The following is a 19,181-nucleotide window of genomic DNA, read 5'->3' as shown; positions in this document are numbered from 1 at the left end:
GCTGTTGCTTGTTTAGGCTGACTTTGCTGGCTTTACCTGAGCAGGTGATAATTTCTATAGTGACTGCTTTCACCAAGTGAGCTCTGAGGGGGGTAACCTGCAGCAGGAAGGGCGGTTCAGTGCTATTTTCTACAATGAGCACTGCAGTTTAGAAAATTAATGTATATCCATGACTTAGTAACATTTGTGATATCAGACCCATATACTATGGCATTTGAGTGCACATGAGAAACAGTTTGGATTTGCGTCTTATATACTCTTATGCTGCTTTGTCTTGCTGTGGAAATGTAAAAATGTTTTTAAGTAGAAGCAGGGCAAGACTGACTAATTACAGTGGTGTTAGATACTCGTACAAAAAATAATTTGACCCATGACAGCTTTTTGCAGGAAGGAGCATGACAGCAGGACGTGTAAAAAGATTTGAAGGTGGAGAACAAGAAATGAAGCAAATTAATTGTCCAAGTTCAGTGATACATTTTAATACATTGAAATGGATGACATTGGGAAGGTGGAGGTGAATTAACCTATTGTATGGACTCATGCAGATCAGAAAAGCATAGACTTTATTAGTTTCAAATCCATGCATACAATGTAAGGGGAAGTCTTGTGTCCATGGAAGGGCAGAATTTGATTATGTCTCTGGGTGTTGTTACATGTAATGAACTGTGAAACAAGGCTTATCTACCTCTGCCTTACAGGCTTGCTGAAAGGACTTTATGTGATTAAAGACAGTGTGTGTGTGCACGTTTTAGGCATAATGATTTGTTTGAAACATAACCCAAGTGATTCCTCACAAACAGAATGTAATCACTGTGTGATGGAAATCACTGAGTTCTAAACATCCTAGTTTTTCTTTCCAGTTTTTTATGGCAGAGCAGGCAAAGTGCTGTTGAGGACTTTTCTTCCCAGTGCTGTCTTGTGGTATTTTTTCTGTAACTTGAGGTTCTTCCCAGGCACATAAGGTGTTCAACAAATGACATTTGTTCTATTACATTTTCCTAAAGCACCCATATGAGAAGGAATTGTGTGATGGAGAATGATGCTGACCTTTTCATGACTGGACTGTTCGGAGAATGATACGATAAACCTAATGGAAGTAGCATGCTTAAATGGTTGAGGCTGGTGCAGTAGATGTTTTAGAATACAGTTACAGTTTTAAAATTTTTTGTTGGTATTTGCAGTTTAAAAATAAGGCTTCGAGGAAGGGGAATCCCAGTCTTTTGTACTGTGATGCAGAATGCTAGAAAATTTGCACTGTAAACTATGAAAAGTATTTGAGGCCGCAGTATTGCGGTCCTACATTGTGGTTAGTGTGCCAGGCAAGTGTGAGACAGATTGATGTGGAATAAGACAGTCAAGTGGGACAGCAGCCAGGTGAGGGCCTCTGTTTCACGTGAGCTTTGTACATTTGTATAAAATGGTGTCTCCATTCCCCCTCCTCCCTCCCCCCCAGCCATTCATTAGATTGGTTGTCCGAGACCTGCTTGAAAGTAGGTAATTTACTATGGCTGGGCAAAGTCGAGAATGTTCTTATGTTCTTTTCTGCTCTAAGACAAGTGTATTGTCAAGGCTGTCTATGTAAAGGTACGACTGTGGTTTTCAGATCAGCCCGGTGATTTTAGACTTGTTCAGTAATTTTGTATTTAATTCTAGCTCATGTAGAGAGTCACAGTGGCAGCCGTAGTGCTTAGTGATGGAGGAACCCTGACCAGTGAGGCAGCCAGTGAGGTTTCTCTCTTTTTTCATCAAAATACACATACTTTTTTTTTTTCTAATTTTCTTGTCATGATTTACCCCAGCCGGTAACTAAGCACCACACAGCTGCTTGCACACACACCCCCCCCCCCAGTGGAATGGGGAAGAGAATGGAAAAAAGTCCTCGTGGGTTGAGATAAAGACAGTTTAATAGGATAACAAAGGAAGATAACAACAACAAAATAATAATAATGATGGACAAATGCAATTGCTCATGACCTGCGGAAAAAAAAAAGCCCAGTCTGTTGCCAAGCAGTGATCCCACCTCCCGGCTAGCTCCCCCAGTTCTATACGGAGCCTGACGTTCTATGGCAGGGAATGTCCCTTGGGCCAGCCTGGCTCAGCTGTCCTGGCTGTGCTCTCCCAGCTTCTTGTGCACCTGGCAGGGTGTGAGAAGCTGAAAAGTCCTTGACTTAGTGTAGACACTACAACTGCCTAGCAACAACTGAAAACAGGAATGTGTTACCAACATTATTCTCATAATAAATCCAAAACACAGCACTATACCGGCTACTAGAAAGAAAATTAACTTTATCCCAGCCAAAACCAGATACTTTTAAAGTAATTGATAAATTTGTTTTTAAAAATACTGGCACTGTAGAAAAAGTTTGTTCATAGTTGTTTACCTCTACCATTGTGTTGGAGTGCTTCAAGCTGCTATGCTGGTATGAACAAAATAATCATAGGCAGAGTATGGAAAATAATTTTAGATTATTTTCATCAATTTCTTTATGTTTTATGCTGATAATTCACAGTTTTACACCAATTATAACTATTAAATATTAATTTTCTTTTTAAAATGTGTTTTTAAAATTGCAAATTGGGATTTCAAATATTTTTAACAAGCAGTTGGCCTATCATAATGCTCTTTGATAAGGAGAAGGTTTCTGTTGTGTCTGTAAATCTATGTTGCCATCAATGTTTTACAGGTAAATATTACACCTTCCATACATTCCACTGGTGAATTCCCCCAGCTTCTCCATCATGGTGTGAATGTGCCACATAATGAGTCACATTTGTTGGCTCAGCAGAATGGCAGCACAGCTAACATGCTAGAAGCATCGATGAGATCCATTACGCCTCAGATTAATGGGAAGTCCTCTAGTGATGACTTTGACCAGCTGATCAGAAATATGTCTCAGGTAAGCATGTTGTCTGGTAACCACAAAACGTGGATCACTGATTATCTGGAAGATTAAAATACATGTATGTTTATTTAAAAGAAATTAAGTTATTAAGCAAACCAGAGCTCACTTGCTATATAAAACAAAAATAACCTTTTAATTTAAGGACCAATTGGTTGATGAGGAAACAATTGCAAAAGTAGCCTTGACATTGTCACTGCTGAGTTATTGTCCTTAGCTGGGCAGTGTGCCTCTCATAGATCAGCATGCCATTATCTTTCCGTGCACATTGTAGGACTGCAGTGCTGTGTTTGAGGGAGATGCTTTGTCAGAGCATGCTCTTGTATGCATAACTAATGAAAGCTAGTTCTGTGACTTGCTTGGAAATAAGATGGAAAATTCCTTTTTTGGCCTTGCTACACATTGTTCTGTAATCTTACTGCTTTCCTGTGGTAGGCAGAAATGGTGTATGAGTCCCTTCAGTGGCTGGAACTGAAAATGGCCAGGCATGTGTTCTAGCATTTTTCTAATTAACCTGTAATAAAGCCAGATAGGGGAAGTCTGCCGTTCTTTTCCTGGAGAGCCTTTTGCATAGTCCTACTTCTTCCCTCTTCCTGAAATTCGTCCTCTTTTTTCTAGTTCTGCTTGAGTGTTGGCCTGTACCCTCTAAAATTTTATAGACGCATATATTGTAGTTTAGTCACCACTAAGCCTCAAGTCTGTATATTTAGCTGTTGTTTGCTGATTTTGCTCTTCTGGGCCATAATAATCTTTATTTCTCAAATCTTTCATAATTGTCACTTTTCTGTATGATAGTGAGAAATTGGAACTGAAATTAGCCTTGTCCAGCCATAGCTGTCAAATTAGAAAATAATTTCCAAATTGTTTACCACCTTCATTAATGCCACTTTTCAACATTTTTAACATTTGTGCCCTTTTTTCTTCTACTGAACAGGGTCGTCTTGTGGAGACCATTGAGCTTATTAAACCTTTAAGTGGTGGTCTGGGCTTCAGTGTTGTGGGACTCAAGAGTGAAAACAGGGGAGAACTAGGAATATTTGTGCAAGAAATCCAGGAGGGAAGTGTGGCACATAGGTAAGATTACTACTGGAATATGTTACTGTACCAAGTGTTAACACAATACTGCAATTTAGTTGTGTTATTGCTGTTGTTTTTGGGTTTTTTTTTTTGTGGTGCAAGGAAACTTTTCTCTCGTATTCTAAGCCATGTATCATAGCAGATTTAAAATTAGTCATCACTAAAATTTAATGTAATGTTGGAACAGGGCAGCATATGATCTGTTCTGAATTTCCAGAAACTAAAGATGTAGTTTCTCTGCGGTTTGTTTATATCTCCTTTCCGGCAGTGAAAATGAGGAGGGTACCATTCTGTGTCATGGCTTTTAAAGCGGAAATACAGATTTTGCCATCCATGAATGCACTGAAAAACAATTTGGTGCAAAAAAATCAGTTGTAACTAGCAGGGTTGTTTGTTAGGTAGGTTCCCAATGGGCAGGTGTGAAACCCAGCCTCAAGGTCAAGAAAGGCTTGACCTGAAGTCGTTGGACTCTTAGAAAGGCATATTCAGCTGATGTTACCAGAAACTCAGCAGTAATAATAGCTTGCTGAACGTATGCTGTAGACTTTAATCCTGATTCCACAAGTACTGTTGAGAGAAATGGGTTTCTGCTGTAAGAACAGCCCAAGGGAGCAAATGAACTCACTGGTGAATGGCAGCAGCAGTGGTTCACTGCAAACTGGTGGGGTGTATCAGGATTTGCTGATCAGGATCCCCACTAGAGCTGCTTGTGTGGTGTGGCTGAGTCATCTCAGTGCTAGTTCTCACTGTGATGCAGGGAGAAGTTTTCTGATTATTTGTGATCTGAACACTGTCCTTTTAACAGAGGGCAGAGCTTGACCTGCAGAGTTAATTCAGTTATAAAAAGTGGCATGTTCTATATCATTACAATATTGTTTAATCTGCCTAAATTCACTTTTTCTTTTTTTTTCCTTCCCCTTCAAGAGATCTTTCCTTTTACTTCTCTTGCTCCATGGAGTTGAGATGTGTCTTTACTGAATCATGCCCTTAACTGAATTGACCTGATTCAGCGGCAAGAAGAGAAACATTGAACAACTGTTACAGGGCTCATAAATCAGAAAGGCCCTGGCAGTAATAAGTCTTTGAGAGAAGACTTAACTCTGAAAAACAGTTCAAACTCACAAGTGAAATATAATGGGTTGAAGCTAAGTAGTGTTTATCCTGAATGCTGTTGAGTACCTTTGGCTTCTGCACTGTAGTTGCTCACAGAAGATGGTGTAAAGCTGGTGTTTTCGTTGCTGCCCTTTGTTTTCAAAGCATTGCCACTTTGGGATGTTGAAGACAAGACTCCAGAGTTTTTGCTGTTTTTTTGTAAAAGCAGTAGTGGTGGTGGAGGAGGCAGAGGGTAACTCTTCTGTGTAGGCTTCCTCTGAAGTAGGTCTGGGGAAGGGCTTAGTATGTAATTCTACAGTAGTGCTTCCTTTGTCAGAAAGTGAAGAGTTATTTTTTAACTTGTTCAGGTTTTTTTCCCCTCTCATTTAAAAGGGATCTGTTTTATAATTTTCTTTCTGTTTCTCTCTCTGCCTTGCCTTCCTTTTTTCTTTTTTTTTTTCCCTTGGTTTTGTGCAAAAATAAATTTGTTTCCATAACATCTTGATGAAAGTATGTCCCACTCCACGGTTTGATGAATATTCAGAATCGGCTCAATGAACAAAGTGGAGCACTTGGTCTGTTAAGCAAGAGGCTCAAAGTCAAGAATAAACATAAGTTCCCAGGCTATGATTGGGAGCGACTGAGATCTAATATGCTTAGTCTCGGATGGGGGTACAGGGAGAAGAAAGCTAGCTAAGGGGTAGTAGCCAGGGGAGAGTGGCAGTGGGATTAGCTTCAAAGGAAGTGATCACCAGGGTACCGCATCAGCTCCTTTCAGCAGAACTGCAGGGAGAGATTAAAAAGTGGGGGGAATAGAGAAAAGGCTATTAAAAATACTGGAAAATTGTCAAAATATTGTAATTCCTGTGGCAACACTTCTTTCTTTTTTCTTGTTTGTTTATTTTGTCATCCCCCTTCCCTGTTTACGCATATGTGACAGAGATGGAAAGCTGAAGGAAGCAGATCAAATCCTTGCTATTAATGGACAAGCCCTTGATCAGACAATTACACATCAACAGGCTATCAGCATCCTACAGAAAGCAAAAGATAATGTCCAGCTGGTTGTGGCCAGGGGCACGTTCCCTCAGCTGATCAGTCCTGTAGTTTCCCGGTCTCCGTCTGCTGCTAGCACAGTTTCAGCCCATTCCAACCCGGTGAGTGTACCCCAAACATCTGTGTATTCAGTTCTGGGCATGTGTGAGCTTATTGCATCTAGTATTTTGAGACCTTTTTTTTGTAACTTGTACGTACATTTCCTTCACAGTTCTCGAGGTTTTTCTTCTATTTATCTTTGTTGTACCTTTTCCCATGCAAAGAGTAGAAAATATTCAAGCTTGCTGTGGGGGTGGGGGGGAGGATATTGATCTTGGCCATATTCCTTCTTCCCATCTGCCAAAGTCTCTGTATCCATCAATGCAAATACATCGTGTTTACCTTATGTTATGAAGCTTTATTTTGAGGTAGCAGTAAACAGGATCTTTTTTTCTCTTTCCCTTCTGCTTGAGCAAACAGATGGTGATATTAACTACACTTTCTCTTCTTGGTATCTTCCTGATGTAATGGCTTGTCGTGGGATGAAATGGCCAGTGTAGGTTTCACTGTTTAGTCATCTGTGGCTCTTCTGTAAGGGAACTGATAATCAGAAGTATATGAAGCAATCAGTCTTGAAAAAGCAGCTATTTTAGTGTTTCGCATAAAACTTTTAGTGAAGAAGTTTCAGAAGTGTTACTTTCTTCTGTGTGCCTGAATAAAGCTGATTGGCCTAACTTTTCCTGTCAGCGGATAGGAGAGGCCTGCTCTCTTCCAGTATTCTTGTAGTATATTCCAGTATTCCTACACTTCTTTCTCTGGATGATTGCCTCCGCATTCTCTGAACAGCTTCCATTCCTTGAAAAAATGTTCCTTTCAGACCTGCTGCAGCTCCTTCTGTTTTTTTTTATGCATGCCTTTCCCAGTCCTTGTGTTCCCTTTGCTTTCAAATGCTGGGGGAAAGCAGCTTATCTGGAGCCATTCTTTTTCCTTCAGGCTTTATGTTAAGACTGTGGATACTCAAACAGGTACTATAGGGCTTTGAATTTGCAGTACCTTGATTATTCCACAATTCCTGCTTACTTTCAAGATCCTACCTGGTAGAGCACCAGCTGTGGTTTTAAATTTCAGATGAGTTTACGGTATGGTTTTTTCTTCAGGCGAAAGAATACCAGGAGCTCCCAGTTGTCGCTTCAGTACCACCCCGCGTGAGTGAGCTAGCCTTTGTCTTTCTTTCAGAGCAGTTTTGCTCTGTCAGAACATGAAGCCTGCCGTCAGAGCTACTTCATTCCAGTGCTGTTGACATCGGACAACTTGGAAATCTTCATTCATTACACAGGAGGCAATTCTGCTAATGCGTACCTCACAATGCCTGGTGTTGCTGTCAGCCTTAACCTCTGAATGAGGTTTATGGTTTCTCCTGTGCTTTGTTACAGTGTCCAGTGTGAACATGCACTTCCCTGAGGACTTTAATTTCCAGTCTTTTGAGATTTCCAAGCAGCAGTATTTTTCTCACTGACTGCAATGGGGCATGGAGATGGACAATCCTAGGTTCCTGCTTAAATACATTCAGGAAGTTTTGGAAGGCCTGACCCGTTACCCAGGTCTGGCTGGTACTAGAGAAATTCCAACTGTTACGGAATGAGCAATTTATTGCTAAATATTATGTAATCTTATACCTAAAAGTAATTATTTGAAAGGTCCCATATTTCCACCTTCCTCCCACCTTCCTTTATTCAAAAACATACCCAAGAAATAAGAGAAAATATTTTGCAAGCTTTAATACGTATGTCCTTATTTTAATCATTTGCAAGCTGATATTTATTCCTTTTAGGTTCATTGGCAGCATGTGGAGACCATTGAGCTGGTGAACGACGGCTCAGGTTTGGGATTTGGGATAGTGGGAGGAAAGTCAACTGGAGTGATTGTTAAAACCATCCTCCCAGGAGGGGTGGCTGATCAGGTAAATTCAACTTCCCCTTCCGTTTACCATTCAGTAAAGTGTGAAGTTACTCTTTACTTTTATAATCATGCTAAGTAATGGTAGCTTCTTTCCTCATAAATGTAAAAAAGAGAGAGCAAGTGGTGAAATTTATCCTCGGTAAAGGTGTGTTTACTGCAAGGGATCTGTGCATTTGAATGTAAAAGCTGGATTAGGCTCTAAATCACATTTTCAAACCTGTTACGTTATGCACGTTTGGTGCAGATGTATTTAGACTCCTAATTCTTTAATGAATATATTGGTTGTAATCCAGGGGTGGGGGGGCACCAAGAACTTACTTGCTCTGCCCAGACAGCTAAGAAGAACATCTTCTCTCTGCCGGGCTTACGGAAGGTGGGAGCAGGTATGTGGCATTGTGCATCCACTTCAGGACATGGGCTCTGGTCCTGCCTGAAGGGCTAATGAGAATTTAAGTTGGTGATCATAGCCCATTTCAAGATTGTCCGTTGGACAAGTATCTAGGGCTGCATTGAAGATGGTCAAGGGTTGAATGGGCACAGAGACTGGTCTGTATTCCGACCACAGAAGAGGTGGCCTGATAACAGGGCCTGGAGATGCATGGACAGGATTTACTGCTGCACTCTTTCCCTGACCAAGTGGATGGGTTCTTTTTGCAGACCTGTCTCTTTAATGCTTTTCACGTGGGATAAATTCACGTGAAGCTTTTTTATTCATTAAAAGTAAATTGTTAGAAGAGTAAGCCAGTGTGAAGCAATATAAATAACTGGATCACAGTAAGGAAGAAATGTATTTTATTTTGAAGTTACGGTTAATCCTGAGGACCAGTTTTTAAATAGAAGTGCAAAGCTGAATATATGTTTGTGTGCTGTCTTTTGGAAGTGTGGAAATGAAACCTGAAGTTCTCTAATCTACATGCAGTTGTTAAATACCAGTAGGTACTAAACATAACTATATGATTTTTTTTTTCTGCACTCGGGTGACCGACTGCTTGAAAAAGGATGTCCTGGATATTTCTGGGGAAATTTCTCGTAAAATTAGTGTGCCGTTAGGCAAACTACTTTTCTTCTCCATGTTATCAGGATATTGACTTGGGACTCAAAAAAAGTCACCTGGTTCATATGTCTTAAAAGTGATTAAAGCTGTGCAGTCTTTTTCTAATTGTATGGTACATGGGAAAAATGGCGGGATGTTAACAGATTATTTTTTTTCATCATCATTCTTCATCCAGCATGGGAGATTGTGTAGTGGAGACCACATCTTGAAAATTGGTGATACAGACCTGGCTGGAATGAGCAGTGAGCAGGTGGCACAAGTTCTGAGGCAGTGTGGAAATCGAGTGAAACTGGTAATTGCAAGAGGTCCTGTTGAGGAGCCACCTCCACCAGTAGTCCCTCCAGGTACACCAGTACCCATCTCCACAACAGAGAAACAGGTAAGCAATAGTGAATATACTTAACTCATGGCGAACTGGTACTTCAAACTCGCTTTTTTTTTTAACTGCTATTTGAATATCTTTCATGCTTATGTTCTCAAAAGCCAGGATTTTCTTTGCAGGTAGCAATGTTCTCAGCTGACAGTCTGGGAGAATTTAAACGAGTCCACAATGCAAGGAACTATATCTGTGAAGCCATTTGGGATCAAGGCTTAGGGCTACCATAAGTATGATCTGAATAACTTCTGGCTCTGGATTGCTTGTGATTGTGCAGTAATACACTGGGAACAATTGAAGCCATGAAGTCTTTTCTCCAGCTGGCTCTGGAGTGTTTCTCTGTCCACCTGTCCTTTTCCTCTCCAGGAACATTTCTTATTTCCATATCATTGCAGCCATCCATCAGACAGTTCCTCCCTGTGCCAGTCAGCACACAGATGCTCCTTCTTTCCTACATCACCTGGCATTGCTCATTTGCTAGATGTCTTCCAAAAAAAGTCAGCCAGCTGCTACCCTTATTCCCCTGCTGATGATTGTACTCTCTGTGCTGTTACTCTGCTACAACCGTCAGCCCCTTAAACAATGCTGTAAATACTATCATGTCCTGTCAGCTCTAAACCTCTACAAAATAGGTCATTTGCATGTTTGCAGCAAAGCCTGGTTTCGTGAGAGCCAGGAACAGTAGTGTTTTGTCACATACAGTTATGACCAGATATATTTAAATGTGAATATGTGGAGTAAGTGAATGAGAGAAGAAAAACGTGGTTTTGAGCCTACAACCAGATAGAATTTACACCTTAAAAAGAAATTTTTGTTTTACTTTCCCCTGTTGTTTTTCTAGACATTTTCTTCCCAGTTACAAATTACATTTCAGATAGGTCACTTTGGAAGAAAAAAAAGCCTTAACAATTTTTGCATGATTACCATTATTTTGCCTCTGTCCATTGTAGTGGTATCTCTGGAAAACAAACATATATTCATCCCCTTTATTGTGTCTGTAACACAAAGAAAGTTAACATGGAGCATCTTCTGAGCATCTAAGAGGAGACAGACTTTTGTGTCTTTACAGCACTCAGAGGCATGAGTGCATTTTAGATGCATGGCTGCATTTTAGATAAAGGCATCAATATTTAGTCCAAATATTATTTATCTGAAAAGCAGAAGTCTCAAAGGAGAAGGTGAATTTGATGATTTAATCTGTGTATATTTATTCAGTATTTGCCTTTCTGAGGTTATATGATGTAATGTTGAAGGCTATATCTGCAGCTGCAGGATATATAGGATTTCCAGTACTGAGGAAGTACCTCGAAGCCACCAAGTAGCAAAATTTGACTTTTTTGCCATCTTCCTCTCCTTTTCCATCCTTTTCACTACCTCATGCCTGGTACATCTCTCCTGGCTGGAGGCAGGCTATTTTTAACTTGCTTCTGCCAGCACAACATCTTGTTCTTGGAGGGAACACCCAGTTAATAGTGCTGCAGGCCTTATTAATTTGGGTGTGGAGTGAAGATAATGATGGAAACAGCTTGGTTTGTCTATATCTTCCTGGCAAATACAGGGTGGGTGAAGGCTTTATGATGCTCTTAAAGCTGTTAGTGGGACCAGAATGGCTTTTCAAAATGAGCACTTCTCATCGTGTCCCCTGTAGATGCATATCCTGTAAAAATTCATGAGGTTATGGAAATTGGAGCAGGTTTTTAGTGGCATTACCTGTGGCCAAAATAATCCTGTATTATGAAGCAGAGAGGTAGTTAAAGCAGTAGAAATTTATTTTTCTTGTGTTTCATTGTGGTTTTGGGTGGAGCTGTTCAGATAAAGAACTGAAATCAGATTCTCTTTTGGCAAGTAGCATCATAGCTCTCCTGAAGTCTTTCGTAGCACATGCATCCTCATCTAGTCAAACTGGGTTTAGTTAGTATCTGCCTGGTTGCTGTATTGGCACTTTAAAAAGTATTAGCTGCTATTTGTCATGCAGAAGAGACAGAATAAAATAGGAGTATAGCAGGATCTTGATAGATTTATACTATATTTATGAATTCCCATTTTAAATATGTGCATAAATACTGATGTTCGTATAAATAGAATGAAATTGAAACCTAGTATATGTAATCATACACTGATATATATCATCTATGGAAGTGGCTGTTAAGTACCTGTTTTTGACAGCTGAAGGATGAAAAATTTAAAAAAATCCCTTTTTTAAAAGTTGAAATTAAGTTTTATAAGTTGATTTATTTTAATACGAAAGCAATATTGTTGAAATGGGATTTTAGTAAGTATTATACTTTGATTAACAACAAATAAATGAATTCAGTAACAAAGAATTTTTGGGGTAATGAAATTCAGAGGGTTGTAGTAGGTATTAGCGGTGATTGTAATTATTTAACTAGCTGGAAGTATAATTGCTACTTTCTAAAACCGTTAAGTCTTTCAAAAACAAGAAACATAATTGCCTCAGTAGAAATAGCTTCAATTGTTTTAAACTGGGCATGCATAGCAAGAAATAGCTACAGTTATTGAAAAGAAATTTAAACAAATAGAATACAAAGTATAATTTTGATCTTTTTTTCTTCTTCTAAATAACATAGCAGTCTAAAGCTTGTTCTGTGGAAGTCCCAGAAGGGAAGCAAGCTACATATTCTAACATTTAAGCATGGTTTACTGTTCAAGAGGTTCATTGTTCAATTTGTACAAATTTCACCAGTCATTTTTGTCATCAAATAATGATTTTATAGATTAGAGGGTAATATCCCAGGGGGAGGGGGCGGGGAGGGCATGACCTGTATTACTTTGCAGTGAGGAATGTTACCTATGTCTAGTTTCTCTGCTGAATACCAAATAAGAGCAGGAGCAGAGTTGGTACTTTCTTTTTTACATTTGTGTCTAATTTTGCATGTTAATGACATAAAAAAAACTTTAAAGGAGAAAAAGCTTCCTTTCTAATCACACTTTTCTTATTAGGTAGCTGCTTCTGTTGATAGCTGTGAAGATGGGGAGAAATTTAATGTTGAACTCACTAAAAACATTCAGGGGTTAGGAATAACTATTGCTGGTTACATCGGAGACAAAACATCAGGTAATGATAATCTGTTAGGTACTGTGGTATGTGTGCATCAAAGACTTAAATTTTGGTTCTGGTATAGCATATCTGAAATAAAACGTTGACCATCTAAAATCTTTTTTAAGTTTGTAAAGCAAAAGGAATTGTTTTCCTTTTGTGAGAAGGACATTCAGATTAGAAGCAATCAGTTTTATTATAAAATTCCACCTCAGTATTTTTAAATGAATTTTTATATTCACTCTTGGCTAAAGCTTGTGCTTGTATGTTTTTGTGAAACAATTCTAAAATAGACTGAGCCATTTTTGTTAGAACTGGCTGGGCTTTTTATATTACATTTTCATTTTTAAAAGGCTCTTACAAGATAATGCATTAGTTTTCTGAGTAGTTTTATGAGGTTTTTTTAGGAGTTGTTATTTTTTAAACAATGTGTATAGGACTGCTAGCAGATAAAGAATTCCTTCGTGGCTTCTGAATACAGTGAATGTTTGTTGACCTCTGGGCTGTTGCAGCCAATAAATAAGTTAATTTAAATAAATAAATGCAACAGTGTTCATGTACAGTTGAGTATTTTTACTTTGTAATTTCCACTACATTTTTCAGAAAAATGATCCAGAGCTCTTGTTAGGCCTCCCTAGAGGGGATTTGGCAAATGCAGCGCTGCTAGGAAGAGACAGTGGCCGAATATGTTGGAAGACTTCTCAAAGAGCTCTTTGACTTTTACCCATGTTATATATTGTTAGCAAAATGTATGGACAGATATAACCCACATTATTGGCAGTCTGTAGACGTAATTTATGGGCTTTGAGAAGCTGGTCTAAATTTTAACAGTCTGTTTCGTAAGACAGGATGGTCACAGTTTCTGTGAGTCTACTCTTTAGCAACTTCCAGTTAAATCTTTAAAAGGCAAATTAAATTGTAGAGCATATGATAGATCTGATAGCGTATTTTAACTGATTTAGTGTTGGAGTATCACCAACCTTTGATTTTAAATTATTGTGCTGCATATAACTCCGTTGTTAGAAATTATTCTTGCTTTAGGAACTAATTGGGTATCTATCTCACTTAATTTTGTGACTTAACACTTAGTTAAAGAACAACTTTGCTGTCAGAGAAGCAGCAATAAAACTACTGGGCAACGTGTTCCATGGCTGAATGACAAATAGCAACTTGTCATGTTATGGTGCAGCTGTTACAGGATATAAAACCACTTGGAAATTAGTAGGACCAGTCATTCAATTATTCACAAAACCTGGGAAAACAGCAGATTAAGAAAAAACAGAAAGGAATTGTCAATGTCATGACTTAAATATATTTGTAGTCTTATCTTTTCTAAGCTGAATATAGTCACTAGAGCAAAACATAGATTTTGCCCTCCTTTCTGCTAACTTATGCCATATTGAGGCTCAGTAAAAGATGAGTTTCAGGTCTGCAAAGGCACTGGGTTGTCTTGGCAGCTGTTAAAACTCATTTTATAGTGGATTGTCTTCCCATTGAATGTATTGATTTAACAGAGTTGGAACATTTGTTGTGAGAAAGTAGATTCTGTTAAGTTTTCTGATACCAATGTTATAGGCCTGTGACCCTCAGACCTGATTTCATTCCGGTTCATACTAGTATTTTTCTCGATTTCATGTGTACTATATAAAATGTGCATATAGGAGCTCCATAGATTTTCACTTTACTGAGCTGTTGAAGTTGTTTCAAATTCCAGTGTTTTTCCTGAAATAGATCTCTTTTTGTAAAACGTCCCTTCTCTAGATGTTTTATATATAAGGCTTTTCCTTATGATTCAAAGTCTGTAACTGTTTAAAATGTTTTTTGGTTTGGGGTTGGATTTTTTTTTTCTTTTCTGCTTCTTTTTTTTATATTGGATCAAATACTGACTTACAGCTGTAGTTAAAAGCTGGTTCATACGTAAGTTGTAGTTCTGTTTGCTTATAATTTTGTGCATTTGGTTATCCAAGCATGAGTTTTCTTAAGCAGTTAAGTACATAGAAAATACAGAATTTACCAGGTTAGTGAATTTTCTGTCCTGCAGTTTTAAATCTGGCCAAGAGTCAGAGATACATTTTTTGTCTATGTTCATTTCAAAATTTAGATTAAAATAAGTTAAAATTCTTTTGCAGCAAGAATTGGGAATTCAGCATTGTAAGATTTTGAATGAAGTCTCATCCAATGCAACCTGATTAATCAGGGTTATCCTTTAGAAAAAATAGTAATATGTATGTTTTACTTAAAGCATATACCATGTTTTACTTAAAGCAAATACTTTCTTGATGATTCTTTCCTTATCTTACCTGGAGATTGTGTTTTCTTTCTTTTCCTCCCTTTGGCTGGTGGCATTAGTTGGAGGTTGTAGCATTATTTAAGTTGTTTCTTAATAAATTAATTTAATTTTCTCTGTTTTTTCATCTCAGAACCTTCTGGTATCTTTGTGAAAAGCATTACAAAAGGCAGTGCGGTTGAACATGATGGCAGAATCCATGTGGGAGATCAAATTATAGTTGTAAGTAAACACAAAGCGAAATTAGATCACTTGTCGGCAAAACTCTCCTTCTTTCAGTTGTAAAGAAATACTCATCTAGTATTTGTTTAAAACACTTAGGATTGGTGTTGAAATGGTGAGTCCTTTTTTTGACTGAGTATTCAGTCACATCTTTCTGATTATCTGTGTGTGTGTATAACTTGTTTTTCTTAAGAAAAAGTGTTGTGTGTCTGTATCTTATCAGTAAGAGCTTTGAGACTGCTTAGTAAAGGCCAGGTTTCAAAGTTTGATTCAAATTAAGCAACTGTGTTCAAAATGATTTTTAAAGGTATGTCATTAAGGTTTTAGATGCTCAGAGAAAGAAAAAAATATTTTCATGCATAAAATGCTAGTTGTATGATGAAAATCAGGTCATAAATGCAGGAACCCTGGTTTTGTGTCTGTCATAGATCTGATCGTGCATTGTGTGAAGGCAGCACTAAGAGCAAGATACGGTTTCTCTCCAAGTACAAATGTGTCTGCATGTTTGTATGGAGAAGTGTATATGATTTTTATGATTTAAATGCTGAGTACAAATGGCTAAAACTGATTATTCCAAAGTTTAATTTCTTCTCCTACTGCAGATGCAGAAGGAGAAAAAAGATTTCAGTGACCTGGGACAAAAGAATAATAAACATTGTTACAATATGGTTTGCTGAAGTGTGCAAGAAAAATTAAATAACCCCAGCTCATTTTTTAATTACTTTATATTTAGAAGAGCGCCAGAGTTGGAAGAAGTTCAGAGAAGGGCAACAAAATGATTAAGGGTCCAGGGGGAGTCACTCTTCATGCAGAAGAAATTAAAATAATGGAATATGTGTGTCGTATAGACAGACTGAAACAACTACAGGGGCCAAGGCATTGTTGGAAGTATTTCAGAAATTAAAAGTACTTAGGGGCAAGATGGAGAAAGAATAGGATAATATGGAGTTTGTGGGGAGAAGAAGAATAAAAGGTGGCGTGTACTGGGGACAATAGGATGAAATTGGGCAATACCAAAGTCTTGAGTTTCAGAAAAAACCCTGAGTTAATGAGGTAATAGGGAAGCTTCAAATGGAAGGGGCCAAAATCTTGTTCTTTAAAATATGAAAATGATGCACCAGAGATAACACCTGGCTGGCTGGGACAATGTTTGATTGGGAAATTGGACTTCACAGTGTTCAGTAGTAGACTTCACTGTGTCTGGTGTTATGTGGCCTCAGAACGGCTGTGCTCTGTAGTTCTTCCTGCCACAGTGCACAGGTGCATCTCTCCTCACCCTCCCCTCCCCAGCTCTCCTGGCCATGTCTGTGTTGGTTTATGCACCCACTATTTTCTCCTCAGAGGTGGGGATGGCTGGAGAGGTCAAGCAGGCAGGCTGCACAGCATGTGCTGTGTCTTCTCCCACCTCGCAGAGCAGATCTGCCTGGCCCCACCGTGGTGGGCACACAAAGCACTTCTCCCCGCTTTGCTGTGGTACTGGTGATTACGTAGCTGTGGGGTACTGCAGTGAAAGTGCTTAGTGTATCTGATGTTGCTAAGTCGTCCAGGTTTTTGTTCTTGTCCTTCCACTTGCTTTGTACTTAGGCTAACAGATGCTGAGAGCTCAGCATATTATGTTCCCCTGGACATTTTTTTTTTCCGGATGTTGTCTTGTGGGCTGAAAAGCTTCTTAATCATGTAGGTGGATGGAACAAATCTTCAAGGTTTTACTAATCAGCAAGCAGTTGATGTTTTGCGGCACACGGGACAAACAGTCCAGCTCACTTTGATCAGAAGAGGGCTTAAGCAGGAAACTCACATTCAGCCTCAGGAGGACTTCAGTGCTGCTGTTGAAAAGGACTTAGTGTTCCACACAATGGATAGTAGCACAACCAAAGGTAATTAAAACTGGCTTTGCTTTAAAGTTGGCTTGTAATATTTTTCTTCTCAATTGCAATCTGGAAATAAAATGGACCAGCTTTATTCTGGGTAGCTATTACTGGTGGTGGAGCTGCTGTACACGAGGGGAGAATTTGGTCTACTGTGGTTTGATTAATCTTTTAGACACAATGGTATTATTTGCTATATTTTCAAAGTGAGTGTTGAAAGCTCTGCACTGCATTGCATTTCTGGCTGAATTGCTTCAAGACTTTGATCCTGCAAATCTTCAAATGGTAAGAAGGCAGTAAATATTTTATTCGTGCTTGTGGTGGGTTGACCCTGGCTGGGGGCCACGTGCCCACCAGAGCCGCTCTATCACTCCCCTTATTCACTAGACGGGAGAAAAAGTACAACGAAAAGCTTGTGGGTCGAGATAAGGACAGGGAGAGATCATTCACTAATTATCGTCATGAGCAAAACAGACTGAACTGAGAGGAGATTCATCTAATCTATTACTAAGCAAAACAGAGTAGAGCAATGAGAAATAAAATCAAATCTTAAAACACCTCCCCCCACCCCTCCCATCTTCCCGGGCTCAACTTCACTCCCGGCTTCAACCTCCGCCCCCCTCAGCGACACAGGGGGACGGTGGATGGGGATTATGGTCAGTTCATCACACGTTGTTTCTGCCGCATCTTCCTCCTCAGGGGGAGGACTCCTCTCATCGTTCCCCTGCTCCAGCATGAAGTCCCTCTCACGGGAGACAGTCCTTCACGAACTTCTCCAACATGAGTCTCTCCCACGGGCTACAGTCCTTCACGAACTGCTCCAGCGTGGGCCTCTCCCACGGGGTGCAGACCTTCAGGAACAAACTGCTCCAGCGTGGGGTCCCCCACGGGGTCACAAGTCCTGCCAGCAAAGCTGCTCTGGCGTGGGCTCCTCTCTCCACAGGTCCACAGGTCCTGCCAGGAGCTTGCTCCAGCGTGGGCTTCCCATGGGCCACAGCTTCCTTCAGGTGCCTCCACCTGCTCCGGTGTGGGGTCCTCCACGGGCTGCAGGTGGAATCTCTACACCCCCTCATCCTTCCTCCATGGGCTGCAGGGGGACAGCCTGCTTCACCATGGTCTTCACCATGGGCTGCAGGGGGATCTCTGCTCTGGCGCCTGGAGCACCTCCTCCCCCTCCTTCTGCACTGACCTTGTTGTCTGCAGAGTTTCTTACATCTTCTCACTCCTCTCTCCAGCTGCGAAAGCTCCCTCTAACTTGTTTTTTTCCCTTCTTAAATATGTTATCAGAGAGGTGCTGATTGGCTTGGCCTTGGCCAGCGGCGGGTTCATCTTGGAGCCATCTGGCATTGGCTCTATCAGACACAGGGGGAAGCTTCTAGCAGCTTCTCACAGAAGCCACCCCTATAGCCCCCCCCCCCCCAAACCCTTGCCATGCAACACAGTGCTCTAGAGTGAGAGCTGCATTCAAGAGCAAGCAAAGAGATACTCTCCACAATGAGCAAAAGCAAGTCTCAGTTCATTTCACCCTTGTGTGTCAGTGTCACAACCTCAAGGTATGAGAGGAATGATCTATATCTAGAGGTTATTAATAATCTGATAGAGCATTAATTATATATGTGTACAAAGTTCAGAAGCCGATGACCAATATTAATTTTTGGCTGCCGAGATGAGATTAGTGAAGCTTAATCTTATACTGCGCACATCTTGAAGTATATGTGCCAGATCTTGAAAGTCAGTGTGTTTGAACAGAGTATCTGCACAGAGGCTGGGTGCACAGGTATTTTTCAGCTACTTGTGTTATAGGTTGGTGTCAGCAGAAGTATGTCACAACTCATTGATGGAGGCATTATCCCCACCTCACACAAGACTTTGAAAGACCCAGTAGTATGTTATCTGTGTGGCGTCCTCTCATTCCCACCTTTAGCAAAAATTACAGAGGAAATGCTCAGAAAGTGCTGTTTCGCCAGCCTATTGGTATTCAAGACAGCTGACAGCCAGCAACATAGCTAAAAGAACTCTGTGGTAGGCGATGCTTTCTACAAGTGAAAAGCCTGTTGGATATGCAGGTCTCCAAGTCTGTAGCATTTTCATTTTTCAGGGTCAGCTTCCTGAATTGCACAAGGGAAAGAAGGGGGAGAAGGGAAAAAAAGAGGTAATACAAGGGTGCTAAAGAAAGTTACACGTTTTCCAGTTACTTTTCATTCAGTCATAGATGTGCAGCTACTGATAGTTGTGATTTTTTTTCTTGTTTCATTG

General features: G+C 39.9%; 1 protein-coding gene across 16 annotated transcripts in view; it reads left to right on the top strand.

Annotated features, from left to right (window-relative positions):
• Nucleotides 1–19,181, top strand: part of MPDZ (multiple PDZ domain crumbs cell polarity complex component) — a 100,696-nt gene that overhangs the window by 16,622 nt on the left and 64,893 nt on the right. For 11 of the 16 annotated variants that reach the window (XM_054809276.1, XM_054809274.1, XM_054809277.1 and 8 more), the window contains exons 7-15: nucleotides 2,685–2,897; nucleotides 3,835–3,974; nucleotides 6,010–6,223; nucleotides 7,259–7,306; nucleotides 7,933–8,061; nucleotides 9,290–9,493; nucleotides 12,452–12,566; nucleotides 14,969–15,057; nucleotides 16,739–16,934. In XM_054809276.1, the coding sequence (XP_054665251.1) occupies nucleotides 2,685–2,897; nucleotides 3,835–3,974; nucleotides 6,010–6,223; nucleotides 7,259–7,306; nucleotides 7,933–8,061; nucleotides 9,290–9,493; nucleotides 12,452–12,566; nucleotides 14,969–15,057; nucleotides 16,739–16,934 (1,348 nt within the window). The remainder of the gene's footprint in view (nucleotides 1–2,684; nucleotides 2,898–3,834; nucleotides 3,975–6,009; nucleotides 6,224–7,258; nucleotides 7,307–7,932; nucleotides 8,062–9,289; nucleotides 9,494–12,451; nucleotides 12,567–14,968; nucleotides 15,058–16,738; nucleotides 16,935–19,181) is intronic. The other 5 variants (XM_054809290.1, XM_054809288.1, XM_054809287.1 and 2 more) reach the window with 1 other exon arrangement.

Source organism: Grus americana, chromosome Z (assembly GCF_028858705.1).
Source record: "Grus americana isolate bGruAme1 chromosome Z, bGruAme1.mat, whole genome shotgun sequence".
NCBI classification, from domain to species: domain Eukaryota; kingdom Metazoa; phylum Chordata; class Aves; order Gruiformes; family Gruidae; genus Grus; species Grus americana.
This window is presented reverse-complemented; position numbering and strand designations above follow the sequence as displayed.